Raw genomic sequence first — 18,224 nt, forward strand, 5'->3', positions numbered from 1 at the left:
AGAAACATTTCACTGCCCCCATCAACATACAACTTTGTACCATTCTATCAATGCCCAATTCCCAGAAGCCCAAAGCTACAATTGGTTTATAAGGTAAGTTCATTAGTTATTCCTTTGCTACGAACATCATGTTGAACATGAGATATAGATTGCAGTGAATTTCATATAAGTGTTCAACTTTACATCAAGACTTAGATGTCTAACTCTCAATGAATAAGAGGAATATATCCCATCTTGACTACATACGCCTCATGCATGGTTCACATCATACCTGAAAATAGATTTTATGAATGCCTGGTTAAGGAACAATGTTTGACTATATCAAATCACAACATTCCCTACACTCAAGACCCATATATGTATCTCAAGTGTTAAGGATATACAGATAACACCTTTTAGCAAGTATTATTCATGATAGTGATCCATGAAGTGATCTTGAACGGGTCAATCCATTACATGTTCTTTATCAAGTACCTATAAAACTAGTTACAACACTTTTTCAGGCATTCCAATTCATATTACCCCTATTTCATTATTTCTCCCACAATAATAACCGACTATTGGTTTCAGAGTGAATAAATTTACTCAAGGACTAAACATGTTAATAAAGAACTCAAAAAGTATTTACTGAAAAGATTATATTGCATATATACAATAGTCATTACAATAGATGACCCTACAAAATGTTTCAATATTCATTACTAATACATAGATCAAATCCCCAATCACTAGAATAGCAAAGCCCAATCGCTCGAGCATGTCCTTCAAACTTTACTTGAGGAAGGGCCTTCATGAAAGGGCCCACCAAATTTAGATTAGTGTGAACTTTGCGAATACTGATTACACCATCTTCAACTTTATACCAAATGAAGTTGAATCTCCGACTTATACGCCTGGTCTTCTTGTGTGATCTGGGTTCTTTTGCCAAAGCAATTGCACCCTTATTGTCGTAGAATACTTCTAGGGGGTTTTGAATGGAAGGAACAAAACCTAAATCTCCAATGAAATTTTTTTATCCAAGCAGCATCTTGTGCAACTTATGAAGCATCGATGTATTCAGACTCTGTACATGAGTGTGTCACATCACTTTGCATGGAGCTCATCCAAGACACTTCACTCCCATTGACAATGTATGCATATCCTGATTCTGACCTACAATCCTCTTGACGTGTTGGGAATGAAGTATCAGTGTAACATTTTACACTTAAGCTATCATCAACACCTCCATATAAGAGGAACATATCTTTAGTTCTATGTAAGTACTTAAAAATGTTCTTCACAACTTTCCAATGACTCTCCCCTAGATTTTTCTTTTGAAACTTGCTAGTCATGCTCATAGCATAAGCAAGATCAGGTTTAGTATAATTCATGGCATACATAATAGATCCAATTGCCAAAGCATATGGAATATCTTTCATCTTGTCTAGCTCAGACTTTGTCCTAGGACATTGGGATGAACTTAGTACTATGCCATGCACCATGGGTACAAATCTTCTCTTCGAATTTTCCATCTTGAACCATTTAAAGACTTTGTCAATGTATTTACTTTGGCTTAGACCTATTAATCGTTTTGATCTATCTCTATAGATTTTGATTCTAAGAATATATTGAGCCTCACCTAGATCCTTCATTGAGAAGCACTTTCCTAACCAAGCCTTTACACCTCGTACTGTCAGAATGAGATTTCCAATCATAAATATGTCATCCACATACAAGACCAAGAAGGTCACCGAGCTCCCACTAGTTTTCATCTATAGACAAGGTTCATCTTCATTTATAACAAAGCCATACTTTGTGATTTCATCATCAAAATGATGATTCCGATTTTGAGATGCTTGTTTTAACCCGTAAATGCATCTATTGAGCTTACACACTTTATTAGGATGCCTTTGGTCAACAAAACATTCGAGTTGCACCATATAAACATCTTATTCCAAGTGTCCACTTAGAAAAGCGGTGTTGGCATCCATTTTCCATATCTCACAGTCATGATATGTGACTATGGAAAATGGTATCTTAATACATTTAATCATATCAACTGGTGAAAAGGTTTCATCACAATCAACCCCTTGGGTTTGAGTGAATCCTTTAGCAACAAGTCTTGCTTTAAATGTGTGTAAATTTCCATCCATGTCAATCTTCTTCTTGAAGACCCACTTAATCTATATAGTCTTACATTGGGGAGGACATTCAACCAAATCCCAGACTTGGTTTCCTCTCATTGGTTGTATCTCTGCATTCATGGCTTCAAGCCTTTTTTTTTTAATTTAGGATCTGCCATTTCATTTTCGTAGGTGATAGGCTCATCAAGATTCATCATCATGAAGCATTCATTAATGAGAAATCCATATCTCTTAGGTTCTTGAAAAAATCTATCGGATCTATGAACGCCTTGTGTTTGAACAGGTTGGAGAGTAATGATCTCTCCATCCTCAACAACCTCTTGTTTAGTACTAGTGCCAACTTGAGTTGCATCAAGCTGGGGTTCTTCATCTTCTTCAAGGTCCACATGTATCCCACTTGCTTCATCCATTAGAAACTTTCTTTCCAAGAGTTTAACTTTTCGTGAGATAAAGATCTTATTCTCGCTATGGATGTAGAAGTAATATCTGATACAATCTTTAAGATAACCTACAAATATGCACTTAGTAGACCTAGGCTTAAGTTTATTGAAAGCCTCTTGTCTAAAATAGGCTTCACAACCCCAAACTTTCATATAAGATATGCATGGAGCTTTTCGATACCATATCTCATAAGGTGTTTTGTTTACCTTCTTCATTGGTGCCATATTCAAGATACGGGCTGCAGTGAGTAAGGCATTATTCCAAAATGATAAACAGACAATACTTATGCTTATCATTGATCGAACCATATCTAGTAAGCCACGATTTCTCCTCTTAGACACAATTAAAGTATGGTGTTCTGGGTGGAGTAAGTTGTGAGATAATCCCACAATTCCTAAGATGATGTTGAAACTCTTGGCTCAAGTACTCACCACCTTTATCTGAACGAATGATTTTGATTGTTTCATCAAGTTGATTCTCAACTTCACTTTGAAACAATTTAAACTTTTCAAATGCTTCATGTTTATGTTTCATTAAATACACATAACCAAATCGACTGAAGTCGTCAGTGAAGGTGATATAATATCTTTCAACATATATTTAAATTGTTTTGAAGGGACCACATACATCTGTGTGTATGATGCATAATAAAACAATTGACCCCTAACTAGTGCTAGAGAAAGGAGCCTTTGTCATCTTGCCACACAAGCAAGATTCACATATATCAAATGACCAAGTGTCATTTTCCCTCAAAAGTCCACTCTTTTGGAGTTGGTATTTGCACTTCTTATCTATGTGTCCAAGACAACAATGTCATAGATATGTTTGGTTTAAACATCGTTTGACCCTTTTGGTGTTAACATGATAAAGGGACTTATTGTTTGACATATTATCTAGATTCAATTCATAAATTCCATTTATTGGTCTAGCCTCAAAATAGAATATTCCACCCAAGAAGGAATGGATATTATCATCAACAAACTGAAAATTAAAACCAAATTTTCTTAAACGGGAAACTGTTACAATATTTCTAGTGATAGAAGTAATCAAAAGCACATTTTTTTACTGTTATATACATATCATATGGTAAATATAAATCAAAATGTCTTATTGCTTGGACTGCAATGCATGCTTCATTGCCCACATGCAATACCATCTCATCTATCTTCAGTTCCCTACTCTTTCGAAACCCCTGCAACGACTTACATATATGAGTGCCACAACTAGTGTCAAATACCCAAGTATTTGATGAAAAAGTAAATAGTCCTATTTCAATCATGAAAATGGATATACCTGAAGAGCCTTCTCCGACCTTCTTGTTCTTCAACTTAGGAAGGTTCTTAGGACAGTTCCTTTTCAAATGCCCCACAACACCACACTCAAAGCATGTGTCATCTTTAGCAACATTTTCCTTCTTATTGGGTGGTGGGATTTGGGAAGCTTTCTTCCCTTTGTTGTTGTCATCTTATGGCTTCCCTTTGGAGTTATTGCCTTGAATCTTCTTCTTGACTTGTTGATGTGCAATTTATATACTACCTAGTTTTAAATTTATAATCCTAACCTATTTAGCTAACTAATTGCAATTAGGCAGTGTACCTAGTTAAATGTAGATAATAGTTTAAGTAAGTTGGGTATCGAACATAGGGAACAAATTTAGCTGATAAAATAATTACTATAAATTAATCTAAAACAGTAAGTAAAAAAAGGGTTTTATCTGATTTTGCAAGTTCAGATTAACTTAAAACTCAATACTCAACTAAAAAACGATTATAACCAAGATTAAGAAGACACTTTCGTTTATCTTCGAATCCCCCCTTTTTTCCTATGTTTAGTTTCTAAGTATGAATTTATTCAGTTTGTTACAAATTTAAATATAATTAGTAGTCTCGATTCTGTCTCCTAATATTTTCATCAATTCAGGAACTACTATGTAATTATCATACATAAGCAAACATATAATTGATTATTAATGATAATTGGGCTATGTAAGATATATCTAGATAATTATCTATGATCAAGACAAATTAGAAAACACAATTATGATCAAATTTATGTTCTCCGACATAGTTAAAGTTGTAATGTTTATTACTTAATCTAAGATGTGATTAATCCTTTTAGGACCTACTTTGTTGGTTTGTGCTAGGCATGTATATTTTGTAGGCATTGTTATTGTTTGTTAGGGCTTATTTTGTGTTTTTGATTGGTTGGACCGAAATCAGCCTTGATTTCGGTCCTTTGGTGGTTTCTGTTTTGGGTTGGCTTGTACATTTGTGTTCCATATAAAAGGAGACTCGTATGACCGGTTAGTGTGTCAGCAGTTTTCGGTTATAGCGTTGTGAATCCATTGTACCAGACGATTATTGAATACAATTGTGTGCATTGGATTGGATTGATTTTGCTTCTTCTTCTTCTTGCTTTAATTCATCATTTACTATTTGATTTCGATTGATCACTAGTTGGTTCATTTTTTCGGACTTACAATTGGTATCAAAGCCAATCTAGTGTCAACCGTGTTTAAGAAGTTTGAATTTGGCTGTTTTTATTTAATTTAATCTTTTGATCCAAAACTATTTTGAGTTTACAGTTAGAAATTATTCGTTGTTGCTGTTGTGTTCTTGGTGGTCATCGAGGATTCACTGAAAAAGAATCAAAAATATGTTTGAAATCGCCGTTTTCAGTGGAAGTGGGCGTTTTCGGTTGGAGATTTCGGTGGGTGTTTTCGGTGGAGCGTCATCTATTATCATTTTCGGCAAAAATCATGTTTTCGGCCGAAATCTACTATTTTTGGCCGAAATCATCGTTTTTGGTAGAAATCTCGTTTTCAGCCGAAATCTATTATTTTCGGTCAAAACTCGTCTGTTGACTTTCTGAGTTTTCGGTGACACTCCTTGATTTTTGGATAGTTTTTAATCAATTAAAAAAAATTAAAAAATTAAAAAAAATGGAACCTCAGCACAGTGCATTACATCAAGAACTGAATTCAATTATGGGAACTACTACAAGAATTCCACGTCTTTTATCAGTTGATGGGTTTCCAGAATGGAAGTACATGATTGAAAAGTACATTAAGATGAAAGACTTTAAGATATGGAGAAGCATCCTTAGAGGTCCTGTTTAAATTACCACAACACTAGAAAATGGTACAGTAGTTGACAAAGAAGTGGAGAACTACACTGATGAGGACTTTGTGAAGATTGAGGAACAAGAAAAGGCACTTGAAACTTTGACCATGGCATTGTCCCCTGACATTGCTCAAGGATTCATGGAATATGATTCTGCAAAGGCTCTTTGGGAAGCCTTGATAGAAGTTTATGAAGGAAACGATGATATGAAACAGAGCAGACATGATATGCTTCTTCAAAAGTTCAATATGTTCAACCTTGTTCTTGGGGAGTCTCTTGAAGCCCAACTGCAATGATTCATCACACTCACTACTGAAATGAGTTCTGCATGAATCTTGGTACCCCGTTCTAAGATAAACAAGAAGCTGTTAAACTCTTCCAAAATCATGGGACATGAATGTTTCTGTCATTAAGAAGACCAAGGGTCTTAACAAGCTTACTCTTGCTGAGACTATGTCTATCATCAAGGCCTGTGATTTGGATGATAAGAAGCGTGAGATAAATAACGTGAATTCCTACTCTACAACAAATTTGGGAATCTCGTCAACAATGCTTTTTCATCATTCAATGTTCCACAAATTCATGCCATTCATCCTACTATGCCTTATCAGCATTCTGCTTACTCAAAAGCTCCTACTGCTACTCCTCCTACTATGCCTTATCACATTCTGCCTCGTCAAAAGCTCCTGCCACAATCTTAACTCCCAAGGATGCTGAAGAAAACATGGCTCTAGCTTCTAGCCTTGTAAACTGTTACAATGCTTTCTTGGATGGAGACTTACCTCCTCAAATCTCCTTTATAAATCTTGATCAAATTCATCCAGAAGATGTGGAAGAGATGGATATCACCTAGCAAATTGCAATGGATGTGTTTAGGGCTAAGCCGTTTGCTAAGAAGACAGGGAAGAACAATTGGGGTATGAATGGAGACAAGAAAGTAGGATTCAACAGAGGCAAGCTTAGATGTTTCAATTTTTACGAGCCATATCACTTTGCTCGTGATTGCCTAAAGCCAAACAGAAGAGAGAATACTGATAGGAAAATGGTGTCAGTTGTGAATAATAGAGGACCTGCCACCAACAATGAAACTGCAAACCTGACAGTGGTAGCTCAAACTTTTGATTGGGAGGGCCCTATTCAGGCATTGAACTTTATAGGGTCTGAGACTGCAAATTTGGCGTAGATAAGTGAGCTCCCAGATAAAGATGTTGAAGAAGATGTTGAAGATGGGGTAATACAACTGCAGTTTGCTTTTATGGTCTCTACCACTCCTGAGACAAAAGAGGTCAGTGAAGTTTCTTGTTCTCAAAAGTGCATTGATACAGTTAAATTTCTACGTGATCAAATTGATATATTACGTTGAGACTATGAGGATCTTGGGTATGAAGCCTATAACCTTAGGAACGGACAAAAACCTCTGAAAGAACAACTAGAGCCCAAAACCATGGACTTTAGAAAGCTTCAGGAATACTATAGTAACAAATGTGAGAATTATAACTATGTTAAGAAACAGCTTGCCAACATGACTGATGAGCTTGACACATTGAAGATTAGATTTGAAAATGCAGATTTTACCTTCAAAAAGTTTGATGTGTCAAGTAAGATAGTTAAGACCATGATATAATCACATTTAAAATGGCAGGACAAGAAGAAACTAAGTCTAGGGTATGAAAGTGTTCTGCCTCCTTTTAATCCTAATTACACCTCTATCCCTATGACTAAAGAAGAAATAGACTGAGAAGCACATCTTTAGTATGGTAAACCTGCTGTGGTTGTGCCAGAAAATAGCACTAGGGTGAATGATACTAATTTCTTTATATCATATGTAGATTCATCCTTAGTACAAGACAGGTAGGAAGCTGGAGGAAGTGTTTTTTATAATAATTTTGATTTACCAACTGATTATGTGAAAGTTGTTTATGATTTAAACACTATTGTTTCTGTTTATGCTTCTACTACTTTGAAAATTGATGATTTAGTTTCTGATAATTCTTTTTTGAAAAATGATAATTCTATTGTTTATGATAAATGTGCTGATGTGTTTGAGAAATATAAATCTAATGAACTCGTCACTAGCAAATTCATACCATCTAAGCGGGCCAAACAAACTGAGTTATGCAAGTGTACTTGTGGAAAAAATAAAGGACTCAATAAGGACACTAAACCAGAAACGAGTGGTACCAGCTTCTATATGAAGAAACATATCGCAAGAAATTGTCCAAACCGTACATATGCTCCATACTATCACTACAAGAAAAAGAGCCTTTTACGACGCGCAAACCACGACACTCAGTGATTTATGTTACGCAAAAGAGAGTGACATTAAAGACGTGTCATCTCTTCAAAAAATTTAAGGATTTATGTCACGCATTATTGCGTGCCCTTAGGTTAGTGTCTCATGTAAAGAAAATAAAAACACGGAGTGCACTTGTGCGTCCACTAGCAATGTCGTTTTATATTTTATTTAAGAAACGCGCTTCTCCTTAGAGGGAAAATGAAATCCCCAAATTTTTTATACCCCCGCCTTCTTCTCCCTTGTCTCTACCTTGGCCCTCACCCACATCCACCGCCTCCGATCATTGTTGCCTCCTCTAGCCTCAGATTGCGCATACTGTTCATCTTATAACAAAATCGTAAGGGATCTAGGGTTTTTTTTCAAAAGGATTTTCTCTATAAAGTTAGTTACATCTGCTCACTTCCGCTCACTTCTTACCTCCGGAGACCTCCACTCAAATCTTCCCACTGGCGACCACGAGCTCATCTCACCTCACCAAGACTGCGGCAACTGATCAATTTTACAAGCCTTTGTTTAAGAGCCAACCATTTACGACTCCTCATGCTCACAAGAATATGATTTGGGGATCGTTACATTATGCCTATGTCAAACTTACAAGGAGATTAAGGGCTTTGCGACTTATCCATGTCGCCATCTATGAACTAGTGAAGCCCTATATAGGTCCGATTCAAGCATCGTTTAAGGTATAGGTAGCCTATCCACCTCCACAAATCAACGTGCAAGTTTTCTTCGTTGTTCCTCCCATCAGGTAAGTTGATGGTCGCTCATTCTCGACCATCTGTATTCTCTCTCTCTGTCTCTCTGTATCTCTCTCTCTCTCGATATTTATTCTCTATTCTCCCTTTTTTGTTGAATGATGTTTATTTGTTGATAAAACTTCAATTGATTCCATAAATTAGAGGTCCACTGGAAGTCGATCTTATTTCCAAGAGATATGATGATAGGTATCAAGAAAAAAGACGGGACGAAACAACCAACATCTGATGTTGAAAGGTTGTATTCATTTTTTGATGTTTCTCTAATATCTTTGTTCTTATACACTATGTTTCATCCTCAGCTACTTCTTATGAAAAGAGGAGGACGTGTGATTTATGGTGGAAAAGTAGGTGAGAGGTCAAACATTTTGATCAAGTACTTTGAGGTAAAAAAGAAATCCTTCATTATGCTTCAAAAGGAACATTGTTTCCATGGTTTTACATTTTCTCTTTTTTCCTTTACAGAGTGTAAATGGAATTACACTGATGCCAAGTGATTACAATACTGCAAATTGGATGGTTGAAATGACTACACCTGCTGCTGAAGAAAGACTCAGGCAAGACTTTTCAGTGATTTATAAAAACTCTAAGCAATATAGGTAATTTTTTTTAATTGGTGTTGTGACTTGTGAGTGCTCACTCTAAACAAAATCTTGATATTTTTAACATCTTTCAATAGAGATATTGAAGCTTTGATTCAACAAACGAGTACTCCACAAACTGGCTCTGAACCTTTACACTTCTCTTCCACATACTCCCAAACAGATTTCTCTCAATTCAGAACTTGCTTATGGAAGCAGAATCTTGTGTATTGGAGAAGCCCATATTACAATGCTGTGATATTGTTCTTCACAACTATGTGTGCCCTGATTATTGGTTCTGTATTTTGGGCATCACATTTCTTGTTAAATAAATAAATGGTTAATTTATTAATTCTGCAGAAACAGAAGCCATAACTTAATGGTGGTAATGGGTGCTCTTTATACTGCTGTCATGTTTCTTGGTGTAAATAACTCTTCATCTGTGCAACCAGTGATCGCAATTGAAAGAACAGATTTTTTTTATCGTGGGAGAGCAGCTGGAATGTATTCTACAGTCCCTTATGCTATAGCACCGGTAAATAATTATGTTTCATTTTTTTCAGTTTGTTTGTTTTTCCTTTCTACATGTGAGTTTTGAGTTTGATTTCTACTGTAGGGTCTTGTGGAGATCCCCTACATTGCGGCCCAGACAATATTATATGGCATCACTATATACTTCATTATCAAGTTTCAGAGGACAATTGGTATGATTCATTGATACTTATATTTACCTTCTTTTGCTGTGAATAAAATACAATTACAAATTACAAATTACAGTGTTAACTTCAATTATTGTTGTGGTTGGTGCATGGAAGTTTTTTCTCTACCTTGCGTTCATGTTTTTAACTTTCATTTACTTTACCTTCTATGGAATGTTGGCTATTGGTCTTGCACCATCTCAACAAATGGCTGATGTTGTTTCTGCTGCTTTTTAATCTTTATGGAACCTCCTTGCTGGTTTTCTTGTCCCAAAACTAGTAACTAACTTCTACCTAATACCAATGTTTTATTTATTTCCTATTTTTTTACTTTTGTTTTTTGTATGTAGTTAATACCCGGATGGTGGATCTGGTTCTACTACCTATGTCCTATTACATGGACTTTGCAAGGTCTCATCGGGTCTCAACTTGCTGACGTGGAAGAACCCATCATAGGTCCTGGAGGTTTCCAGGGTACAGTGAAAGGCTATTTGAAAGAAGCACTTGGCATAGAATCCTGACATAGTTTGTCTTCCTATTTCAACATCTATATATAAATTTTAATTCCCCTTTGTTTTTGTGAATTTTTCCTCTATATGTTCTTATTCTTGACCACATTATTCATATTCAGAGTGCTGCTTCCCGTTTTCCGCTTCAACATCGTTCTTCTTCTTATTTTCTTTTTCCGTTGAAGCAGAACCACCTTCCTCAGAAAAGTATAGTGTATAAATTTGTAAAAAGTTGGTATATAGTGTATAAATTTTGAAAGATTGAGCTCATACTGTCTTGCATTTTAAAGAGTGATATGATGCATCATGCATATGGTAAACAAGACAAGGGTATTTTAGACATTTGGGCTTGTAACAAATTAGTTTGTTTTTTTGTGTGTGGCAGGCAACTTCCAAGATTGTTTGATAGATTTAAGAGTGCAGAAGGGTTTTTGTTTGTACAGGATGATATGATTCTTAATTACTGGAACTTGGTCCAAGCAGACAAGAATAAGCTCTGGATAACAGACAAGGTACTAACAATTACTATGTTCGACTTTATTTTATAATAGTGTTTGACTATTAGCCAGATGTCTATAGACTATAGTACCCTTTAAATGACATTGGACAACCCCTATATGGCTTGTTGAGAATTATTAATCAAGAAAAGAAAATGATTTGACCGATTTACCCCTGGTGTACGGTTGAGAAACAAATTCATTTGACAGATTATTTATCTGATTTCCGATTGAAAAGAAAGTGATTTTACCAATTTACCCCTCATGTCCACTTCAACATCCTTCTTCATCTTTTCTTTTTCTGTTGAAGCAGAACCACCTTCCTCAGCCTGCTGCTTCTCTTTCTTCACTTGATCACCGGATTCATCATCGTTAGATTTCTGTATCAAGAGTTTCTAACTGAGAAAAAGGGTTGAGTTCAAAGATTCAATGATTGGGGACTCCGAAGACTCGCATACAAGATCCAAAAAGCAAAAAATGCACATTACATCTTGATGAACAGTTTTGTCAATTGTTGTTTGTCGAAAGTGTAGTGGTGAAAGGCCAAATATGCGATTTTACCTAAAAGACTTCCTGCATTACCCATGATTGAAACATGTTAATCACTCCAAGGTGGCTTATGTTGAAGAGCGGGAAGAATCAGTTGATTTACTCACCCTTTTTAGTCGAAGCAGTCAACGGGTTTGACCAGGTAAGCTACCAAAACCAAAAAATAAAGTCACAAACTTCACCACTATAATTGTTATGTGGTGTGATTACAGGAGATATATCGCGTGAAGCTACCAGGACCACCTAATATTGGAGAAGGGAAACCTGAAAATCAAAACCATGTCATGTCTTTTGGATTATTATGTCTGTCTCTAATCTGTACTTCACTTTGACATCTTTTATTGAGTTACTTTCTTTCATGAAATGTGAGCATTTACCGACATGCTATTTCCAGATAAGGGGAGTAGGGGAGAAGCTGACAAGAAAGCTGACAAGAAAGCTGATGAAAATGATGAAGGCCAACCACTTCCAGGAACTGCTAGACATAGGGAATTTTATCCAGAAGGTGTAGCTAAGGTCCTACAGGTTAGTTTCATCCTTATATATATGAAAGAGATGAATAAGATAACTCTGAATTTGTTCTGGTTTGTCTGTTTATGTATGTTGTGAAATGTGTTAATGTGGGGTCCTCAAAAGATCCATTTTTTACTCAAGTTTCAGAGTTCGCTGGGTTGTTGGGTAATAAACTGTATGCTTTATGAATCAAATCAATATACCATGAGTAAGCTTATAATAATAATAATAATAATAATAATAATAATAATAATAATAATAATAATAATAATAATAATAATAATAATAATAATAATAAAGAGCCATTAATAGTTGGAATTTTCTATAAGCCTTTGATGAGTACACAGGTGGGCCCTTTTTTTTTATGAGTACACAGGTGGAGAATAGCCATCTTCAGACAGCTCCATTAAGGAAGATCTATCAAGCTTGGTTTTTTTCTTTTTCTCTTTTTAATTTCTTTTTGTTGTTAATATATTAGTCACTAATTAATATATGCATTCTAATGATGTATAGACTATACACCTTTTTCTTTATATCAAAGAGAGTCATGGGATCGAGAAGGCTTTTCAATTTCTCAGCAATGTATGGGTTTTAATTAGTACATTGATATCATTGAGGCTTTGTTCTTTTTTTTTTTTTTAAGATCAAGTGTTGACTGGATAAATGATGTTTAAAAAATATATACAGATACATAAATTACGGGTGGCGTCAGGGGAGGAAGATGCACCTGTGCTTCACCATGTGGAAGGGGCATCTGATTGTTGAGGCATGTATTGCAAGAAATTTGAGACTATACTAATGAAGAAGATCATACATAGCTATTCAACTGCTATAACTTTTCCATATATTTTGGAAGGTCCGCATTCTAGAAACAACAAGACGAAAATTGAGTGTACTAATCTTGTTGTATTTTTGCTTGATAACCATTACCCTGAGCTATATAACTAAATATCATAGTCCTTTCCATTAATGTGTCACACTCACACCTTATAGGCTTATAGCTGAAGGTTGCTCATCCTTTCCATGATTATGGTGCAGATAAGTGGACAGATAAAAAACCTGCGAATTGTTGCAAATCTAACAGCTGAACAGGAACTTAGTCATATAATCAACTGTTTGGAGCATTAGTCTTAAAGAATTATGAAAGGCAAGATGCAACTTTACTTAGTTGGAATTTGATGTACATAGTAGATTAGATGCAAATTAATATATAGTAATAAATAGAATTGTATGACATTAAATTTATGCAATGGATTCTATTTTTTGTATATGATATTTTCTTTTCTATTTTGAAACATTAAATAAAAATTTAATTTGAAAATAAGTAAATCTGTAAGAAATATTTTTTTTTTAAACATTTAAAATTATGATACGCAAAAATGTGTGTCATCTTCATTTATGACATGGCCTTTCTTGACAGAGGCTTTCTTGATACGCATTGCGTGTCATTAACACGCGCGTCGTAAGGTTACGACACGCGAATGCGTGTCGTCTTCCTTTATGACAGGGCCTTCCTTGATACGCATTGCGTGTCGTAACCGCGCGTCGTAAATGCGTGTCGTAAATGCGTGTCGTAAATGCGCGTCGTCTATCTTTATGACGTGGCCTTCCTTGACACGCATTTGCGCGTCGTCTGAGCCATTTACGACGCGCAATGAGCGTCGTAAAAGGCCTTTTTTCTTGTAGTGTATGCACAGGGTAGGCATAATGAATCACAAGGAAGATCTCTTAAGAGAAAGTCCTCGAGATCTCATTCAATTGATGGTGATAGGAATGTTAATAAAAAGAGAAATCGGGCTGCTAAACTTAAAAAGGAGAAACAGGTTTTGAACAAAAATTCAAAAGATAGTTTAACGAAACCGAAATCGGTTAATCCAAGATTAGTATCGCCAAAGTCATCGTCTAGATCTTTATCTATTCTTAGACGGATACCCAAATGATCAAAAACAAAGAAAAATACTTCAAAATCACGTGTTAATGTCCCTAAACCTAATTACAAATGGGTTCCCAAAAACTCACATGTCCAATCACCTCAGAGTCCTTTAAATGCATCTTGTAATCTATCTGACATGAAATGTGAAAAAGTTAATTCTATTGATAGAAAAGGTAAACCCATTGTTTCTATGGCCTTGGTTCCAAAATCTAATTAATCTCGCATATCGTGCAGGAACAACTATAGAGGAATATCGTCAGACCCTGGTATGTCGATAGTGGCTGTTCCAGGCACATGACAGGAGACATATCCCAACTGCAAGACAATTAAGACTTTAACGGGGGTTGTGTTTCTTTTGCGGGAGGAGAAGGTGGAAAGATTACATAAAAGGGTACTGTGACTAATGGCGTGCTCAACTTTGAGAATGTGAATTATGCTCGAAATTTGAAACACAGTCTGCTAAGTGTATCTCAGATTTGTGATAAAGGCTATTCAACTCACTTTACGAACAAGGAATGTCTAAATCTGAAGCCTGGAATCATCATTCTATAAGAGTGGATTTTGGTGAGGTCAAAAATGGAAGGGAATGCCTACATTATTAATATGAACCGTAACATTCCCGAGCAAGTTACACGTCTTTTCTCTAAGGTTTCTAAAGACAATGTCATGATTGGCATCGTCGACTCGGTCATGCAAATGCCAAGAACCTCAACCGTCTTGCAAAAAATGATATTGTGCGTGGTCTTCCAATAAAAGACTTCATTACTTTCGAGAAGTGTGTGACATCTGCTCAAAGAAAACATCATCACCAGCCATATAAGCCAAAACTAGTCAACTCAATCTTAATTTGTCGCTTATGTGGTGGATACCCAGGAGAAGGGTAAGGCGACTGTGGATGATGTATCGATTGTTCGGGAATATCCGGATGTGTTCCCGGAGGATTTGCGTGGAGTGCTTTCAGAGAGGCAGGTGGAGTTTCAGATTGACGTGGGTCCAAGTGCGGCTCCGATAGCCAAAGCACGTTATCGGTTAGCACCTCCAGAGATGCAGGAGTTCTCTACACATCTATTGGATCTGTTAGACAAGGGATTTATTCGACCAAGCAGTTCATCATGGGGAGAGCCGATTTTGTTTATGAGGAAGAAGGATGGGTCGCATAAGATGTATATCGACTACCGGGAGCTGAATAAGCTAACGGTGAAGAACCGTTACCTGCTCCCAAGGATTGATGATTTATTTGATCAACTTTATGATGCATCTTGGTTTTCCAAGATTGATTTGCGTTCGGTTTATCACCAGATGAGGGTTAGACATGAGGATATGCAGAAGACAGCCTTCCGGACTAGTTGTGTTCATTACGAGTTCATGGCGATGCCTTTCGGGCTCACCAATGCTCCAACCGCAATCATGGATCTCATGAATCGTGTATGTAGGCCTATCCTGGATCGGTCTATGATTGTGTTATTGATGATATCCTGGTCTATTTCATGACCAAAGAGCGACATGAGGAGCATCTGAGGGAGGTATTAGAGACCTTAAGGAGGGTGAGGCTGTATGCGAAGTTCTCCAAGTGTGAGTTTCGCTTGCATGAGGTGTAGTTTCTGGGAAACCTTGTCAACCAGAACGATATTCTGGTTGATCCGGCCAAGATTGAGGAGGTGATGAGATGGGAGGTTCTGAGGTATCCATCTGAGATTCAGAGTTTCATTAGGTTGGTAGGTTACTATCTGAGATTCATTCAAGATTTCTCCAAGATATCAGTTCCTTTGACCAGGTTGATGAAAAAGACTGTCACGTTTCATTGGGTGCCTGAGCAACATACAACTTTTGAGATTCTGAGGCAGAGATTGTGTGAGGCGCCGACTCTGATCCTGCCAGAGGGCATTGAGGACTTTGTGGTTTATTGTGATTTGTCGATCACTAGTTTGGGTCCAGTTTTGATGCAGCGGGGTTACGTGATTGCCTACGTTTTGAGGCAGTTGAAGCCTCATGAGACGAACTATCCTATGCATGATTTGGAGTTGGGGGCTCTTTATCCCCTGGTAAAGCCGAATGTAGTAGCTGATGCTCTCAACCGCAAGATGATTTCTGCCTTGATCAGAGATGTCTGTTTGAGAATGGCAGTGATTACTCCACTCTTAGAGCATATTCGAGTGGCTTAGGTTAAGGCTTTGAAAGATGAGCACCAGAAGAGTGAGCGCATACTGGGTCAGGTGGCTACCTTTCATTATGATAGCTGTGGGTTATTGACCCTCCATCGGAGGGTATGGTTTCCATATTGGGATGGTGTGCGTCAGGTTTTGATGGAGGGAACGCATAAGTTGAAATTATCTATTCACCATGGAGCGACAAATATGTATAGATATCTCTGACCTAGGAAAGTCGAGGTTAAGCATCAGTGACCCCAAAGAAAAATGGAGTCGTTGGGTATTCCGTTTGGAAATGGGAAAAGATTACAATGAATTTGTCACAAAGTTTCCTCGGACGATGCACATAGTGGATTCGATATGGGCCATCATGGACCGACTAACCAAGATTGTGTATTTTATCCCAATTTAAGATTGCATTTTGGCGGAGAAGCTAGCCGATATCTATATCCGAGATGTGGTGGCACAACATGGGGTGCCAGTTTTTGTGGTCTCTAATAGGGATGTTCAGTTTATTTCTAGGTTTTGTAAAAGATTCCATGAGGTTTTAGGCACTCGTTTGCACTTCAGTACGAGTTTCCACCCATAGATTGACGGTCAGAGTGAGAGTACTAGGACTATCCAGACCTTGGAGGATATGTTGCAGGCATGTGTTCTGAATTTTGGCAGTAGTTGAGATGCGTATCTTCCGTTGGCGGAATTTTCATATAACAACAGTTAGCACACGATCATTGATCGACCTCCTTTTGAAATGCTCTATGGGCGGAAGAGTAGGACCCCGATATGTTGGGGTGAGGTCAGTCAACGGGTTATGGGGAGTATGGAAGTAGTACTCAAGACGACATAATTGATTCAGCAGGTCCACAACATTCTTTAGAAGGCACAAAGTCAACATAAGAGCTATGTAGAGAGACGTCGATCAGACTTCGAATTTTAGGTTGGAGATATAGTACTCCTGAAGGTGTCACCTTGGAAAGGTGTGATCCGATTCAAGAAGCAGTGTAAGATAGGTCGTATATATATTGGTCCTTACTAGGTTTTAGCCCCGGTGGGCAGGGTGACGTATCGTTTGGATCTACTGGAGGAACTTAATCAGATTCACAATACTTTTCACATCTCTCAATAGCAAAAATGTTTTGTTGATTCCTCCGTAGTGGTTCCATTGGAGGACATTCAGATGGATGATCGCCTGAATTACATAGAGAGATCGACGGCCATTCTTGACAGGAAGACGAAGAACCTTTGAAACAAGGTTGTGAAATTAGTAAAGGTGAAGTGCCAGCACCGGAAGGGATCGGAATGGATGTGGGAGCATGAGGAGGTGATGAGGTAACATTATCTAGGGTTGTTTGAAAAGGCTAACTTCGAGGATGAAGTCTGATTCAATTTGGGAGAATTTTAATGCCCGACTTGTCAGGTAAAACTCTTAGTATTTTATTGCATTTATTACTTGCCTTGGACCCGATTACGCTGGGCGTACATAAGGTACACCATACGTACTCCTATCCATGCATGAAATGGGGAGTCCCCCTGGTAGACTGGACGTATCGATGCGTACGAAGGGCGTACATGAGTCAGTGGGAAACCTTAACTTTTAGGGGTTGCAACCTATTTAAACACATTAAGTGTTCCAAATCCTTCACCTATCAGCCTCTATTGTCTCTTGAGCTATATCACGAAACCTTAATCCATTTTCCAAAGAGATTGAGCTTGTGTGTGTTGTGTGTGTGTGTGTTGCTTAGTGAAGAAGAATAAGACTTGTGGAGAAGTATTGGACAAGAAGGAGCTTGTAGATCCAGAGGTTATTCACCATTTCTAGCTTTTCAGAGGTATAAAGCTCCTACCTTGATGACTCCATGTGTTAGATTTAATTTAGGGCTTTTTTATCATATAATGGTCCTTAAGGTGGTTCTTGAGAGTACAAGCTACTCCAAAAGGTTATAATGATAGATCTTAGTGTTTCTGATGTCCCTTGAGAATAAAAATGGTGTCTTGATGGAGTAAGCTCCACCATGCAAGGGTTAAAGGTTGTTTCGTGAATTTAGTATGATAAAATCAAA

The 18,224-nt window shown here is 37.2% G+C and overlaps 1 protein-coding gene across 1 annotated transcript; it reads right to left on the reverse strand.

Annotated features, from left to right (window-relative positions):
• Nucleotides 1–1,037: 1,037 nt before the first annotated feature.
• On the reverse strand, nucleotides 1,038–1,511 carry LOC145064613 (secreted RxLR effector protein 161-like). Its single transcript, XM_079012028.1, has one exon. It carries the CDS (start codon nucleotides 1,509–1,511, stop codon nucleotides 1,038–1,040), a length of 474 nt encoding a protein of 157 aa, XP_078868154.1.
• Nucleotides 1,512–18,224: the final 16,713 nt, after the last annotated feature.

The sequence above is a fragment of the Lactuca serriola genome, chromosome 7, assembly GCF_051521515.1.
Source record: "Lactuca serriola cultivar US96UC23 chromosome 7, Lser_US96UC23_V15, whole genome shotgun sequence".
NCBI classification, from domain to species: Eukaryota; Viridiplantae; Streptophyta; class Magnoliopsida; order Asterales; family Asteraceae; genus Lactuca; species Lactuca serriola.

Coding starts and splice junctions, on each gene's coding strand:
- LOC145064613 (XM_079012028.1), bottom strand. CDS start 1,511: ATGGAAAATTCGAAGAGAAGATTTGTACCCATGGTGCATGGCATAGTA.